The sequence below is a fragment of the Hypanus sabinus genome, chromosome 14, assembly GCF_030144855.1.
Source record: "Hypanus sabinus isolate sHypSab1 chromosome 14, sHypSab1.hap1, whole genome shotgun sequence".
NCBI lineage: Eukaryota > Metazoa > Chordata > Chondrichthyes > Myliobatiformes > Dasyatidae > Hypanus > Hypanus sabinus.
In genome coordinates, this window is record NC_082719.1 from 90380199 (window position 1) to 90397760 (window position 17562).

General features: G+C 41.2%; 1 protein-coding gene across 38 annotated transcripts in view; it reads left to right on the top strand.

The window, feature by feature from the left end:
- The window catches only part of celf4 (CUGBP, Elav-like family member 4), a 1224602-nt gene that overhangs the window by 1112427 nt on the left and 94613 nt on the right, over positions 1-17562 (top strand). For all 38 annotated transcript variants that reach the window (XM_059988614.1, XM_059988596.1, XM_059988611.1 and 35 more), the window contains 2 exons: positions 5085-5232; positions 14004-14153. In XM_059988614.1, the coding sequence (XP_059844597.1) occupies positions 5085-5232; positions 14004-14153 (298 nt within the window). The remainder of the gene's footprint in view (positions 1-5084; positions 5233-14003; positions 14154-17562) is intronic.

Sequence of the window (17562 nt, forward strand, 5' to 3'; positions counted from 1 at the left end):
AAATGAAAACTAGCTGATGCACCCATGGTGCCATGTGAGAGTAATTCTTTACAATTCTTCGTGCCTTGCTCCAGGTGGAATATTTTCCAATTCTCTCTGCAGCCTCTACGGGACCCTTATCCTAGTTATTGCTGTCACATAAAACTGGAAGTCAACCATGTGGAAATCTACATGTTCATCATTAATTGGTTCCTAACAAGCCCTTAGCAAGTTAAAAAAAATTATTAGCATCTGATCTGTACGTTGAACTGATTTCATCTCCAGAGGATACAGGTGCCATTAAGAAAAATGTGCATTAGCAAGTTTTATGTATGTGTTTTCCCTGTTGCACACAGTAACTTCAGCATTACCGAGGAGTTCATTTATAAGCCATTAAAGAGGTTCAAAACATCGGTAATGGCTGGATTTATATTGCACCCAATACAAACTCAAGCTGTTATCAGATGCCTTCAGGAAGACGAGTCACACATCACTGGCTTTGGTGCTCTCAGATTAAATCAGACTCCCACATCACACAACCACCTTCAATCCACTTCACCTCATTGCAAACTTACCAATTTATTTGCATCTTCTATGGATGATCATGATCGTGACTCTTATGCAGATTTACCTTTCCTATCATTAGTTCAAGAAACATTTTCAAGAAGGTTACCAATGACAAGCCTCATCAGTTTTATCTCTTCAATTACATTAAATGCTCATCCATTTTATACTTTATTATTATTATTTCCAGCAAACATAAGTTGGGAAAAAAAATGACTAAACGACAAAAAGTTAGGGCCTGAATTTCCCGAGGTGTCAAGTCACCAAATGCCGCTTCAGCAGAAGATCAAAGTTCAAAGTAAATTTATTATCCAAGTACAACCTTGAGATTTATTTCTTGCAGGTATTTACAGGAAAAGGAAATGCAATAGAATTTTACTAAAATCTGCACATAAACGAAGACTGACAAACAACCAATGTGTAAAAGAAGACAAACCTTTAAATAAAGTAATACTGATTGTAATAGTATTGGAGATCCACGGTAGCATAGCTGTTAGTTCAATGCTATTACAGCTCAGAGTGTTCCAGATTTCCCAGTAAAATTCTGGTGCTGTCTGCAAGGAGTCTGTACATTCTTCCCATGAGAACTTCTGGCTTAAGATGGCACAGATGAGGGCAAGGAACTGCCTATTGGCCTTAAAAAAACAAGAAATGCAACTAAGTGCATTTTTTCTGTGAATGATTATGGTAAACGATCACTGCAGGCAATGAAGAGGTGAGGCTGAGTCGTGGGTTGAAGCATGTGAGTATGAGGCGAGTGGAGTGGAGAGAAGTTGGAACAGAGGAGATTCGGGGCTTGTCCACCGAAACAGAGAGCGGGGTCTGATCAGTCTACCGTAAGTGACAGGCCGAATTGGGAAGGGCGGGTACGGGCCAAAACGTGGAGACAGGGTTCAGGCCCAGGGTGTTTCAATGCAATAGGGCCTGGACCTCAGAATGAGGAACAACCTAATGTTTGGGCAATTCAAACACCAGGCCAGATGGATTGAAAGGACAGGGTGTCGGGACCAGAGGCAAACGTCGGGCTGTTTCTGCTCACGGCTCTGTGACATTTATTCCACTGCACTGAGGCTGAGGCTGTGGGCCTGCTCCGGCTGCCTTGGGCTTTGTGCCTGCAGATTCTGTGACATATACTCTGCTATGTGCTAAACGGAGGCCGAGGCTGTGGGCCTACTCTGGCTGCTCCGGTCTTTACGTCTGAGGACTCACTTTTGCTCTAAGTGCTATTTGTTTACTCTTTACAATTTGTTTTGATCTCACTCTGTGCACATTGGGTAGTTTGTCAATCTTTGATTTTTTAATGGGTTCTTATGGGTTTCTTATCTAAGGAGATGAATCTCAAGTTGAATAATGTATACATACTTGGATAATAAATGTACTTTGAACATTGAACCATTGAACTTTGAGTGCAAAGTTTAAGGTGCTCTGATTTGAGATATTCCAAGACATTTTACCCCAGATTTATGATACAAAATTATGAAGGGTATAGCTGAAGTAAATGCAAGCAGGCTTTTGCCGGTATTTTACATTTGTTCATTGCGTACGCCTCACAATGTGCATTTTCTCTGTGACCAAGTAAGTCTCCTACAAGCTTCCTCCCCCATCCCAGTGATTTGCTTGTTGACTGGCCACAGAAAATTTCCCCTAATGTACAGCGAATGGGGGAGTCCATGTGAGAGTTGATAGGATTGGGGCAAATTGGTGCTTGATATTCGGTCTGTGTTGGGTGCTGTGTAGCTTCGTTATTCCTTACAATACTACAGGATGTAATCTGCAAATAACTCCAAAAAATATACGGCCCTAAAATGATATATTGATAAAGACTACACTACTACATGTATTCAACGGCAGAGCTTTACTACATGGCTTTGAGGACATGTTTCAATGTGTTGTTCTTTTCTGTTTCACCAAATAATACTTGCTGACCTTCTGACCACACAAGAGTTTCCAGTATTTGCACTATGAGTTATAACGGCTAGAAGTGATTTTTTTTTCTCTCCGAACAATTAAAGAAGCTTTTTAAGTAAGAATCCGACCTGAAGTTGTCTACAAATCAAACTCTAATCTGATCATGAGACTTAATTGGCTCACCGATCTTTAAAGAGGGCTACGGAGTCCTAGAGATGTATCACCTGAAATTAAGTAAAGGTTTCAAAAGCAGGTCCAAAATTGTATAAAATATGAAAGAGATTCTCTTTTTTTTAAATTGTAGCATAATGCACAGGAATTCCTGTTCTCAAAACTCATCTGAATTAGGTGTTCATGCTATCACTCAGGTCAGGGAATAAACTTTTGATATCTGTTGGAATGCCAATAGAAAATAGAAGAATAGCATGAAAGCTGAATGTGCGATCCAACTGTTTTGCGTTTCCCGACACAAAGCCATACTATCCTTGAATCTCCTTCCAATGAAATTTATGCAACATGAAGAAATAATCATCTTCAAATCAAATGCATGCAATACAACAAAATAATAATATATACCTCACCACTAGCCTAAACTTTAAAAGCTCACCACAGACTCATAGGTGTTCACTGTTAAATACTCCTCGCAAAATATTGTCCAATTACATTACAATTGTAAAAGCTGCAGTTTATTGTAAAATATGTTTATATTCCAAATAGTATTAGAAGCATAGAAACATGGAAACCTACAGCACAATACAGACCCTTCAGCCCACAATGCTGTACCGAACATATACTTTAGAAATTACCGAGGGTGACCCATAGCCCTCTATTTTTCTAAACTCCATGTCTCCATGTACCTATCCAAGAGTCTCTTAAAAGTCCCTCATGTATCTGCCTCCACCACAGTCGTCAGCAGCCCATTCCATGCACTCACCACTCTCTGCATAAAAAACTTACTCCTGACATCTGCTCTATACCTACTTCCCAGCACCTTAAAACTGTGCCCTATCGTGTTAGCCATTTCAGCCCTGGGAAAAAGCCTCTGACTATCAATGCATGATCTTTGCCTCTCATCATCTTATACACCTCTATCAGGTCACCCCTCATCCCCCATCACTTCAATGAGACAAGGCCAAGTTCACTCAACCTATTGGCACGCTCCCCAATCCAGGCAACATCCTTGTAAATCTCCTCTGCACCCTTTCAATAGTTTCCGCATCCTTCCTGTAGTGAGACAACCAGAACTGAGCACAGTACTCCAAGTGGGGTCTGACCAGGGTCCTAAATAGCTGTAGCATTACCTCTCGGCTCTTGAACTCATCAGATGCCTTCTTAACCACAGAGTCAACCTGCGCAGCAACTTTGAGTGTCCTAAGGACTTGGACCACAAGATCCCCCTGATGCTCCACACTGCCAAGAGTCTTACCATTAATACTATATTCTGTCATCATATTTGACCTACCAAAATGAACCACTTCACAGTTATCTGGGTTGAACTCCATCTGCCACTTCACAGCCCAGTTTGCATGCCATCGATGTCCCGTTGTAACCTCTGACAGCCCTTCACACTATCCACAACACACCCAACCTTTGTGTCATCAGCAAACTTACTAACCCATCCCTCCGCTCACTCATCCAGGTCATTTATAAAAATCATGAAGAGAAGGGTTCCCAGAACAGAACCCTGAGACACACCACTAGTCACAGACCTCCATGCAGGATATGACCCGTCTACGACAACTCTTTGCCTTCTGTGGGCAAGCCAATTCTGGATCCCATGCCTTCTTACTTTCTCAATAAGCCTTGCATGGGGTACCTTATCAAATGCCTTGCTGAATCCCATATGCACTACATCTACTGCTCTGCGTTCATCAATGTGTTTAGTCACATCCTCAGAAAATTCCATCAGGCTCGTAAGGCATGACTTGCCTTTGACAAAGCCATGCTAACTATTCCTAATCATGTTATACCTCTCCAAATGTTCATAAACCCTGATTTTCAGAAGCTTCTCCATCAACTTACCAACCAAGAATGAGGATAAAATGTGCTCTAAGTGACTTTGTCCGTGGAATGATTGTTGGTGCCAAATGGACAGGTTAGAGTGTCTCAGAAACTTCTGATCTCCAGGAATTTTCACACACAATAGTCTCTAGCGATTACAGAGAACAGTGGAAGAAACAAAAGCCATCCAGTTAGCCGCAGTTCTGTGGGTGAAAATGCCTTCTTATTGAGAGCGGTCAGAGGAGAATGGCCTGACTGGTTCAAGCTGACAGGAGGGCGACAGTAACCATGCATTACGACAGTGGTGTGCGGAAGAGCATCTCTGAAAGCACTACATGTCGAACCTCGAAGTGGTGGCCTTTAGCAGCGGAAGACCACGAACATACACTCAAGTGTCCACTTTATTTGGCACATGAGGTGCCTAATAAAGTGGCCAATAAGTGAAAAGCTTAGACTACATTGTAACAAAGTGGTGTGAGCAAAAGATAATCATTTAGGAACCACAAAATCCTTTTCATCAATTGAAAATTATGGTACAATAATAAAGATAAATTGCATTTTTCTCCAGGACTTCAGTAGTGATTTTAATGAAGCAAAGAGATAAATGGAAGTTTCTCTTTTCTTTCCAATAGTTGATGCAACAGCAAGCAACAATAATGGCATCAGTGGCCCAGGGAGGTTACCTGAACCCAATGGCAGCATTCGCCGCAGCGCAGATGCAGCAGATGGCCGCTTTGAATATGAACGGACTGGCAGCTACGCCCATGACACCAACATCAGGTACGTGTGGCAGTGAGGCCAGTAAGGTACTTGATATACGCAGAACGGTGCCAGAAAAGAAGCCAGTATTATCATGAAGGAACCCACCCACCCTGATCATGGACTGTTAATCCCACTCCCGTCAGAGAGGAGGCTATGTCGCATTCATGCCAGGACCACCAGACTCAAAAAGAGTTACTTCCCCCAAACAGTAAGGCTGATCAACACCTCTACCCACTAACCCACCCCTCCACATCCCCAACCACCACTACTTTAACATTTCCCGTCAGTCACCTTATGTACAGACGCTTCTGTGCCTCGCATCACTTCATGGAAGTACAATCAATCTATCTATATAAGCTATCTTACATACTTATATTTAATATGCTTTTTATTATTGTGTTCTGTATCTTACTATGTTTTGGTGCAATTATTTAATTCTCCTTTACACTTCTGTACTGGAAATGACGTTAAATAATCTTGAATCTTGATAAGGGTAAGGCTTCTTTGAACCACACACGTTAAATATTTAAATATTAGCTTTATTTGTCACATGTACATCGAAACATGCAGAGAAATGCATCATTTTGTGCCGACGACCAACACGGTCAGAATATTAGGCAAGTGTCACCCCGCTTCCGGAACTAACATAGCTAGCTCACAAATCACTAACCCTAACCATAGCTCTACGTCTTTGGAATGTGGGAGGAAGCAGGAACACCTGAGAGAATCTATGTGGTTAAGGGGGAATACAGTGGGGATTGAACCCCGATCAATGATCGCTGGCTCTACAAAATCAAGCTGGTGTGCCTAAATCAAGCTCTGCTAACCTAAATGATGTAATAAATCATCAAGGCATAATGGATAAATGCTGAAATAAAGTGTAGTTCATTCAAAGAGATTAACATTCAGTGTTTGCTACATATTCTTTATTTCAGACATTAAGCACAGACAAATATGGCAAGCTGTAGAATCATCTCACTCAGCAGAGCATAAAAGATAAACAATAACACACCACATGATAACTTTGAGGAGACAATATGGTTAAACTTAGTATACTAATCAAAAACTAAATCTCCATCAGAGCTTTGTTGCTGACTGTTTGGCTCCTCTATTTATAATACAGAGCAAAGAACACAGAACAGGACAGCGCAGGAAAAGCCCATAGTCCCACAACATTGTGCCAAACCAATTAAATCAGTAATCAAATGGACAACTAAACTAATCTTCTCTGCCTGCACAAAGTCCATATCCTTCCATTTCCCTCACCTATCTCAGCGTCTCCTAAAAATCTCCAATGTACAGTATCTGCCTCGGCTACCACTCTGGGCATTGCATTTAAGGCTCCCACCACTCACTGTGTTAAAAACTTTCTCCTTACGTCTCCTTTGAATTTAACCCATCTCACTTTAAATGAACCTAGTGGTATGGGTCCTGTGTCTCCTGATGGCAGTGGTGAGAAGAGATCATGATCTGGATGGTGGGGTCCTTGATAATGGATGTGGCTTCTTTCCTGTGTCAGTGCTCCATGTCAATGTGCTCAATGGTGGGGGGGCTTTACTCATGATGGACTGGGCCATATCCACTACTTCTGTATGCCTTTCCATGCAAAGGCATTGGTGTTTCCATACCAGGCTGTGATGCAACCAATATACTCTCCAATACACATCTGTAGAAGTTTGTCAACATTTTAGATGACATGCCAAGTCTTCACAAACTTCTATGAAAGTAGAGGCACTGCCATGCTTTCTTTGTAAATGCACTTAGGTGCTGTACCCCAGATAGACCCTCTGAAATTATAACATTGAGGAATTTAAAGTTGCTGACCCTCTCCACCTCAGATCCCCGATGAGAACTGGCTCATGGACCTCTGATTTCCTCCTCCTGAAGCCAATAATCATCTCCTTGGTCTTTCTGACATTGAGTGAGAAGTTGTTGTGACATCACTCAACCAGATTTTCTTTCTCTCTCCTATACGTTGACACATCACCAACTTTGATTCAGCCAATGACAATCATGTCATTGGCAAACTTAGATATGTCATTGGGGGTATGCTTAGCCACACTGCCATAAGCATAAAGCGAGTGGAGCTGGGGTCTAAGCACACAGCCTTGTGATGCACCTGTGCTGAGCGAGATAGTGGAGGAGAAGTTGTTGCCAATCTGAACTGACTGGGGTTGGCAAGTGAGGAAATCGAGAATCCAGTTGCACAACGAGGTATTGTGGCCTAGGACTTGAAGCTTATTGATGAGTTTTGAGGGGGTGATAGTATTGAATGCTGAGCTGTAGTCAATGAAGAGCACCCTGATGTATGCATCTTTGCTGTCCAGATGTTCCAGGACTGAGTGAAGAGCCAATGAAATTGCATCTGCTGTGGACCTGTTGTGACGGTAGGCAAATTGGAGTGGATCCAAGTCGCTTCTCAGGCAGGAGTTGATATGTTTCATCACTACTCTCTCAAAGCACTTCATCACAGCGGATGTAAGTGCTACTGGACGATAGTCATTGAGGCAGGTTACCACATTTTTTTAGGCACCGGTGTAATTGAAGCCTGCTCGAAGCAGGTGGGTACCTCAGACTGCTGAAGTGAGAGGTTTTGCTAAATATTGAATACAAGCAGGACCAACTCCCTACACACACACCCCCACTCCCTCCCATGCTCCAGGCAAGCCTATCTCTTAGTGAGCTTTCACTGTATACCGAGCCCTTACCATAGCATTTCCCCTGAAGCCTTGCTGAAATCTGCAAACTCAGCACAGGGCAGAGATCCACACAATGAATGTAATTACATTTCTTTTGGTGCGCGTTATAATTGATGTTCTGACAACGTTGGATATATTGAAAGCTCTAAGGTAAACCCCTTTCCAAAAAGAATTTATGAAATTAAACTTTGCCATTGATTTCTCTAGACAGCGTCCCTCATCCATGTCATCAGGAAATTTGTTAAGCAAAGATTACCACAAATAGAATCAATCCAGAACATGTTTATTGGTTTCTGGGATGAGCATATATGGAATGTATATGGTTCCATGAAAACCATTTTCACTTTTATTAGGTCAAATCCAGGCTTCAAGAGTGATAGTAAGCTGGCAGCCAGCCTTCCATCTTTCTGGAGTTAATGAAAATAAGCAGATCTCGCATTAACTGAATATTACTCTATTGTCTGAGCTATAGTGCCTACAGCACAGAGTGCTTTATTTAGTTGCAAGATAGGTTGGAAGGAATCACATTTTTATTTACTACAGGGGCACTGAAAGGGAGGTGCTCATGCAGAAAATCGTGCCCTGTGAACATCTCTTTTCTTCACCTCTGCAGAAGTGGCTCTTTGGGTCATCGTTACAAACATTCTGCCGTTATCAGCATATTATGTAGAACACTGTCAATAGCATCCACTTCCTCACTACCTCTTCCTGTGCATCCTGACAACACTCTGGCAAGGGCTGTCAGTGCCCTTTGGACCATAACACAAACTGCGTCAAATGGTAAAATATCAGACTGCACAGAGTAAAACCTGATTGCAAAGAATTCTTTAAGATTCTTAAAGTTATGATTATGCCAGGACAGAAGATTGAATGCTAAAATATCCAATGCTTTTTGCTATTTGCAATACATTGAATGATTACCAGTTATTTCTTTAACCATCTGCTAATTGAGCACTCTGTCGGTCAGATGGAAAGCACCTCATTTCAAAAACACAGTCATTCTCGGCTTCATGCAGGATGTTATTAAAGTCCTTTGACTAGAAACGAGTTGGCATCAACTATGATTGCGTTAAGCACAGAGCCCATTTTGTGATAATTAGGACTCACGCATGCTGTAAAAATGCAGACAGAATGGAAGGGAAAATAAGTACTGGTTTGGAGGCATTTAAATAATGTAAGTGACAACTTGGAAGCATTCTTAGTTATTAGCCAGCTCCTTTTCAAGTAGGGCAATTATCTTTGTAGGTCAAATTTTTAAGTATATTTACTTTTCAGCTGCCAAATTCCACCCTGAGTTTTCCTATAAGATGTTCTTCATCCTTTCCTTCCTCAACCTTTGCGTTTGATGAGTCATCATTCTCAATTACTTTAATTTCTATTTTGGTTACTGTTACTTTCACCTTTAGGTCTCTCTGCATATTCTTTACCCATGTATAAATTCCATTTCTTACCTCATGGCTACATGTCATGTAATCTCCCAGTTTGCATTTTCTCTACTTGTATGTTGTGATCTTGTCTCTCAGCTTGCCATTTCTCACAATACATTTGGTTGCATTTTTGAAAGAAGTTTGTTGGATGTGAAGCTGGGACGTCTTGAAGAGATACAAGTTTCTTCTTAAAGTCATTTTTTTTATTCTGAGGATTTCCCATTTCCCAATGTATTTTTTGATCTCTACTCTAGGATCAAGCTTTCCTTCATTGTCAACCATCTCCTTAAATTCCGTCCTCTGCCTCCTTTGCCTTCAGTACTGTTAATGTGCAGAAGGAATTTTTGTGAACTTATTTATATGGAGACTGTCTGTCCCCTCATCCACTAAACAGCTCCCTCCACTAAACCTCAATGAATTGAAGGCAAAGTGTAGTTATGATCCTTTGTTTCATCACATAATAAATAGAAGCAGGACTGTGCTATTTTAAGACACAGAAACAGGCCCATCTAGCCCATGCGGCCTGGTTTTCTGCCTATGTCCCATCTACTTGCACCTGTAGCGTAGCCCTCCATACCTCTCTCATCCATGTGCCTCACAAAATTCTCCGAAATATTGAAATCGAACCTGAATCCACCACTTAACTGGCAGCTCATTCCACCCTTGCACCATCGTCTGAGTGAAGGTTTCCCTGCGGATTCCCATTAAATAGTTCACCTTTCACCCTAAAGCTGTGACTCGAGTTGTAGTCTCACCCGGTCTGAGGGGAAAAGCCTACCTGCAATTCACCCTATTTATACTCCTCATAATTTGTATTTCTCTTAAAATCTCCCCTCATTCTCCTGTGCTCCTGGGAATAAAGTCCTAACCTATTCAATCTACCCCAGTAACTCAAGTCACATTGGCAATTTATGCCTGATCTACTCTATTAAAATCATATGTGATTACTTACCCTGGCTTTGCTTTCTGCATTTCACAGTACATGCCTTGATCTTTTATCCTTCAGAACACCTAATACACCATTAGATGTATATCAACTGGCCATACCAAGTCTGCGTCTAACTCAGACCTTCTATATCATAGAAGCAGAGTTCAAACCTGGAGGCTCTAATGTCAGGTCAGAAATTGCTTGTTTAGTCTGGTGGTGGTAGACTACTGTGTTTTCCTCCAACTACTGGATTTTCATTCATGTGGATAACTTCTGTCTTAACATGTATCACAGAACTTGACAGGCCATCCATGTATTTGACATGAGGGCTAGCAAACCAGACAGGCCAATAGCAGGGGACTTCTGTTTAAGGTGTGTGGAGGAGCTGTTGGAGGTTTTTATACAGAGAGAATGCACTGTAGGGATAGAGGTAGAAGCTGAACACAATGGGGACACATGAGGAATACTTAGATAGGCACATTAATGTACAAAACATGGAGTGTTATGAGCTGCGTAGGAGAGAAGGGTTAGATTGATCATCAAGTACTGTAGTTTGGCACAGCATTCTGTTTTCTACCCACTCAAAATGCTTGAGAAACTCAGCAAGTCAGACGGAATCCATGGATGGGAATAAACAATTGAAGTTTTGGGACAAAATGCTTCATCTCAGCCCAAAACGTTGAATATTTATTCTTCTCCATTGATGCTGTCCGACTTGGTGTGTTCCTCCAGCATTTGTGTGTGTTGCTCAAGATTTCCAGGGTCTTCAGCATCCCTTGTGTTTTTGAGTCTATGTTCTATGTTCAGGAGTGCCAACAGCATGGCAGAGATATGCACCCCACCCCACTTTATGTCAGCTTGCTTCTCCTCTCACATCGGTCTGCGCAGATGGTGATTAGTCACTGGTGCATACACTCAACTATGGTGAGTCATGTCTTCGCAGACTCCCTGCGTGTGCTGAAGCAATGACAGTGATAGTTTGTGATATCTGTCATGAAATTCATTGCTTTGCAGCAGCAATATGCAAAAAAATTATAAATTGCAATGAGGAATATTCTCTCTTCTTGCACTAATTTAATTTAGCCCAATTAAGCAGGTGCCCCAGTTAGATGTAGTTTCATGGAAATAGTTAAAAGGTCTAAAAAAGACAAAATAACATTTAACTGAGTAACAAATTATGTATTTGAGTGAAATACAGAACTGATTAGAACACCACCAATACAGTGCAATAACATTGTGCATTAGTTCGTAATAGTTAAAGACAGAGGAAGTTATCTGCTGTGTTCTTTTGATTGACTATAAATGAACAAAATCAGCTCAGACACAGTGCACATAATAGACTGCATTCATACAATGTTTTGCGTGACTGCATCTTTCAAGTCCTCATTTTATTTGTAATATTCAAGATGATTGTAGATACTTTCATTTTTTTTGGTAATTCCTAACCTGTTAAAGTAGTGAAATCATTTCATTTTCACTCTTGGTCGTTTCCGGCATCTCCAAGCTTGAATGCTTGAAAGCACAGTGAGTAAAACTGTTCTGAATTGTCTTTCTGCTTATTTCTTGCCAACTATCAGTGACAAAAATCATTGCTTTGTGAATACTAACACACACAGCTGACACCATTTAAAAACTGATCACTCTAAGCTTGGTGTAGTGTCTAAAGTTCATGTGTGTGCACGCGATTGTCTCCTGCCCCAACTAAGCAGCATTGTGAGCGGAAGAAACAAAGGAAATCCCAGCTATATTCTCAATTTATTTTTGTTCTTTAAAAGTTGTCCCAAATAAATGGCTGTCCCAATTAATCAATGCCCTAATTAACCATAATCCACTGAATTCCACTGTATATTTACGTTTATACACACACACATATATATGCCCTAATGCCCCAATTAACTGAAATCCACCATAATCTACTGTATCTTTAAATTTATATATATAATAAATGTATTGTTTATTTATTTATTGTTAGTATTTCTTTCTTTTTGTATTTGCTCTGTTTGTTGGCTTCTGCACTATGGTCAAATGCCCAATTTGGGTGGTCTTTCATTGATTCTGGTAAGATTATTATTCTGTAGATTTACTGTTAATGCCCACAAGAAAGTGACACTCCAGTTGTATATGGAGACATATATGTACTTTGATAATAAATTTACTTTGAACTTTGCACTTTTGAAACCAATGTCAAAGTAAAATTTATTATCAAATTACATATTTGTTAACATATACCAATTTGAGATTAATTTTCTTGCAAGCATTTACAAGAAAATTTAAAAAACAACAAACATTATGAAAAACTATACATAATCAAAGTATGAAAAATAACCAATGTGTAAAAGAAGAAAAGTCATTCCTATAGATTAAAAAAAAATAACTGAGGACATGAATTGAAGGTGAATCGGTGGGTTGCAGAATCAGTTTTGAGTTCTGGTGAGTTGATTTATCCACGGTGATTCAAGAGCCTACTGGTTGTAAGGTAAAAACTGGGGCAGAACCTGGCTTTTACACCTCCTGCTAAACTTGTCAAGCGTGTATATGGTCCAAGGGTTCTACTAGGGCTTGGAGTCCTCACTGCAGTCAAATGTTTCTCAGTAGCTACAGAAAATGTCAAGTTTTTAAACTGTGTCATAAACTGAGCACAACTGACCAGCTTCTGTCCCCTCAGCTCTGATGGGATCTACTTTCCTGCTGCAGGACAACATGCAAGAGCATTTGTTCTCCATGTTATATTCCCCAAATATCACCAGAGCTGAGTCATCATAGGGTGAAAAGCATTGCTTGCTATTTCTGGCAAGGAGCAGTGGTTGGAGCTGATAATAGATCAACAGAACAGAGAAATCAATGCCTGAAGTCAAGATAATACTTCTAATATTCAATCACAGTCTATGGACATTGCTGGCTTTGTTAGAAATTTGCAAAGAGATATTTATCAGGAGTGTGGCTAATGCAGGGCCCTTAGCATTGTCAATGACCTCTCCCCTCCCAACAATCTACTTGACTCCCTACTATCAGGCAGGTGGTATTGTAGCATTAGGACAAAAGCTGTTCGGATGGGAAACAGCTTCTTCCCACAGGCTGTAAAACTACTGAATTCCTTGTCACCACCTAGGTCTCAAGTGACGCCAATAGCATTATACCGTTTACTTTTCAACTTGTGTCATGAATGCACCTTACTATTTGTTAACTTACTAGTGGTAATGTGGAATTATGTGTTATGTATGTGAGTTATATGTACTGTGTTGTGCACCTTGGTCCTGAGGAACATTGTTTTGTTTGGGGGTATACGTGTGAGTGGTCAAATGACAATGAACTGAACTTGAACTTGAACTTTCAGTTGGAGTTTATTTCAGCCAGTTTTGTGAGGTCAAGTGCAAGAAGAAAGTATACAAGGAATGGCAGGACCCAAAGGAGCAGTGGGATCTTGGGGTGTAAGTCCTTAACTCCCTGAAAGGGGCCAAACAAATAGATATTGTGGTAAAGAAGGCGATGGCATGCTTGTCTTCATTGGCTGGAGCATTCAGTCTTGAAGTCGAGAAGACACGTTGCACATTCATGTAATGCCATTTTTAATTTCTTTTTAGCACCATCATTCAATATTTATCAGCATCAGATTATAAATTGCATCTCTTACAGTTTCCTTGTGAATGTTAGGGCTAGCCTAGCCACACACTGTAAATGTTAAATATTGACCCGGATAAAGCTGAAGATGCATGATCTGCTGTGTATGTGTTTTAGGTGGGAGTACTCCTCCTGGTATCACCGCACCAGCTGTGCCTAGCATCCCTTCTCCAATCGGTGTAAATGGATTCACCGGCCTACCCCCACAGGCTAATGGACAACCGACAGCAGAAGCCGTCTTTGCTAATGGAATCCACCCCTACCCAGGTACATACTCACTGTGTCTTAATTTACATTAATTTGCACCAGCAGGGGATGGGAATACACAGAGAAAAAACTAATCTTCACAGATTAGGGAAGGACTGTTTTGAAGAAGAATGTCAGTTTTCCAGCTGTGTGCATGGGAGAGGGCAGTTACGGTGTTTATTCTGAGCAGAAGCTGGAATGACCTCAGTGACTCTGTATTACAGCGTGTTTCCAGATTCTGTTCTCTCACTATCACTGAGAGATTGTGAAATGTTTGACAACAACTACAATCATAAACAAATCTTTTTATCACAGCAAAATGAATCTGAATTTATCTGCACGTTATGACAACATAATAAATATGGATGTATGCCTTAGATAAGTTAAAACTACGGCCAGCATAACCAGTTTTTAACAAGCAAGTGTAGTCATGAATGTACTGGTAACACTGGACATCACAGACCAAACAAAATAAGAATGGACAACCAGGACAGCTGAACCTGAAAAGAGGAACATCATCAGAACCAAAAATGTCTAACAAGAGACCTCGGACTAAAACTTAACCTGTTTCTTTTCTCCTTTCAAGGGTTGCCCCAACTGCATTATTTTCTCTCCATATTCAAAACATCTTTTCATTTTGTGGAGTCATAGAAAAGTACAACACAGAAACAGGCCGTTCAGCCCATCGAGTCTGTGGTGAACCATTTAAACAGCCTCCTCCCATCGACCTGCACTGGGGCTATAGTCGTCCATACCCCTACCATCCATGTACCTATCCATACTTCTGTGAAACTGAAAACAAGCTCACATGCACCACCTGCACAGGCAGCTCATTCCACATTCTCACGACCCTCGGAGTAAAGAAGTTTCCCTTAAACTTTTCAATTTTCACCCTTAAACCATGACCCCTGATTGTAGTCCCACCCTGCCTCAGTGGAACAGAGCCTGCTTGCATCACCCTATCTATACCCCTCATAATTTTGTATGCCTCTATCAAATCTCCGCTCAATCTTCTATGTTCCAAGCAATAAAGCCCTTACCTATTCAATCTTTCCCTATAACTCAGGTCCTCCAGACCTGGCAACATCCTCATAAATTTCCTCTGTACTCTTTCAACCTTATTTACATCCTCCCTGTAGGTAGGTGACCAAAATTACACACAATACCTCAAATTAGGCCTCACCAATTTCTGTTACAACCTACTTTGCACATTTGCATGATTTGAGGTATCCTGAAGCCAATTAAATACATTTTTTAAAGATTCGTCATCATTAGCATGTGCAGCAACTTTATAGGATTAGCAGTTGAAGGGTAAATATTGGCTGGACTTCACAGAGAACTACTCTTCAGCTTCTTAAAATTGTGATGTGCTGTCTTTTACCACCTCCATAGTGGGAGAACAGCTCTTGGTGGAGCATCTTTTCTGAAAGGTTTGCAGTAGTTCCAACCTGTAACGTGGCCTTATCATTACACTGAATTGTCAAGCCAGATATGTTCTCACTGCTCCAAGCCGATACTGAACCCTCAGACCTCATTTTCAGAAGTGACAATCCTATCCCTGAAACATGGCTAATAAATTATTGTTGTTTGGTCCAATAAGAATTAATTTTGAAAAGCAGTATCACTGTGAGATAAATCATACATTCCATCTGGATAATGTCCTCAGAGTTCCGGAAAATTCTTTGTAACCTAAGTATTGAGGGGACTGAGCAGTGCGATGTATTAGCAAGTAACCCTTTTACCTCCCAAATTTGCCATCAAAATGCATCCATCCTGAGAAATGGAATGTGTCTCATCTGCAAAAAATAATGGCCGTGTGCCCAGAAATGGAATTGCATAACACTGTTTTATTCGGCACTATGTGATTAAAAATTGATTTAACTTGAAGTATACATCATTTACAACCATTTTCAGTTCAAGTCATACCTTTTGGGTAATTCAATTGGCAATTTCCTGTCATTACTCTTGTGACCCCCGATGCAGTTTCTGTCTCAGAGATGGATGTGATGACTTTGTTCCATATGTAACATTGCAAAGGAACTAGCTCTCTCAGGACAGTATTTTTTTAATCTCCCCCATCACCAATCTAAGATGAACCTGGGTAAAACCTTGGGCCCTTCCTTTGCACAAAAAAGCCCTCCATCATCCCCCAATCTCCACTCCACTTCCAGCTCCTCAAATTCAGCCCCCACTGCTATGCTACTGCTGCCATCTCCACCTTCCCTGCACCTCCTGGAGCTTTTTCAGTTCCCATCCAGAATCCACAATTTGTCTCCCTCATCCCAATCACCCCCAAAAAGGTTGGGCTCCAGCCTCTCCCTAAACACAGCAATACATGCTCAATTCCCCACCCTCAACAGAACGCTTGCACGCTTGACTACTCCCCCCTCACCTCTGACCCGCACCTACAGGAGATTTGTTACGAGGGAGCAGGTTCACGACTTGGGCAAATGAGGCAGAAGACACTGATAATGAATAAAATTTACTTACAAACAAACAGTAAAACATTCAGCTAAACATCTAAGCCACCCTAAATTACACAAACGATGATACCAACCATTCAGTAACACTTCACACTCAGCAAGTACCTCATTAAGTTTCACCAAGTTACACAATTACGAAACTAATCATTCAACAAGCAGATATTTATTTAAGAGTGAGCATGGTCCCTCCTATATCTGCAGAGGACCTTCCAATGGTTCTTCAGCACTGGTAGTGACTGAGCGCCTGGAGACAAAGGAAAGCCCCTGAAGCACCAATGGGAAAGAGCTGCTGCACCCTTTGAGCAGGCCATTGATAACCGGTACTGCAGACGCAGCTTTCAGCCGACAAGTCAGCTAACCCTTCACATTACAAGATGCTGAAGGGACTTGTCGAAGGAAACCCTGATGAGTCAGTGATCCAAGATCCCCCTCGTGCCACCCCACTAACCACAAGCCCATGTGTGTGTGTGTGGGCAACCTCCCAAACCCGATCTTGAGGGAGATGTCCTACACAGCACATTTTTAATTCCATTAATGTTCAATCAGCCTCGAGTGTAACTACATCATTATGTCACAGGACAACCATCAAAACAATGAGTGACCAATATATCTTCACCGTAGTCCATGCTCTGTGATTTGCATGCTATAGTTTTATTGTTCACAATACATTTCCTAAAGTAAGTCCATTTGTTGCACCGAATGGTTGACATTTAAGATTTGGTACAACTTGACTCACTCACTTAATGAAGTAGTATAGTGAAATACAAATTACTTTGTGATGTCAGCCCTAAAGTTAATGTAAACCTCAAGGCCCCCACAGCCTGCAGTTATTGCTGAGCTTGTTGAGGTCATACGCTTACCAGAAATGCTGGCCCAGGATGTTCTGGAGCTGAGCAAAGTGGTCCTGTACAGTGGCAGGGACTTGCCTGAAGCATATGGACAAATCA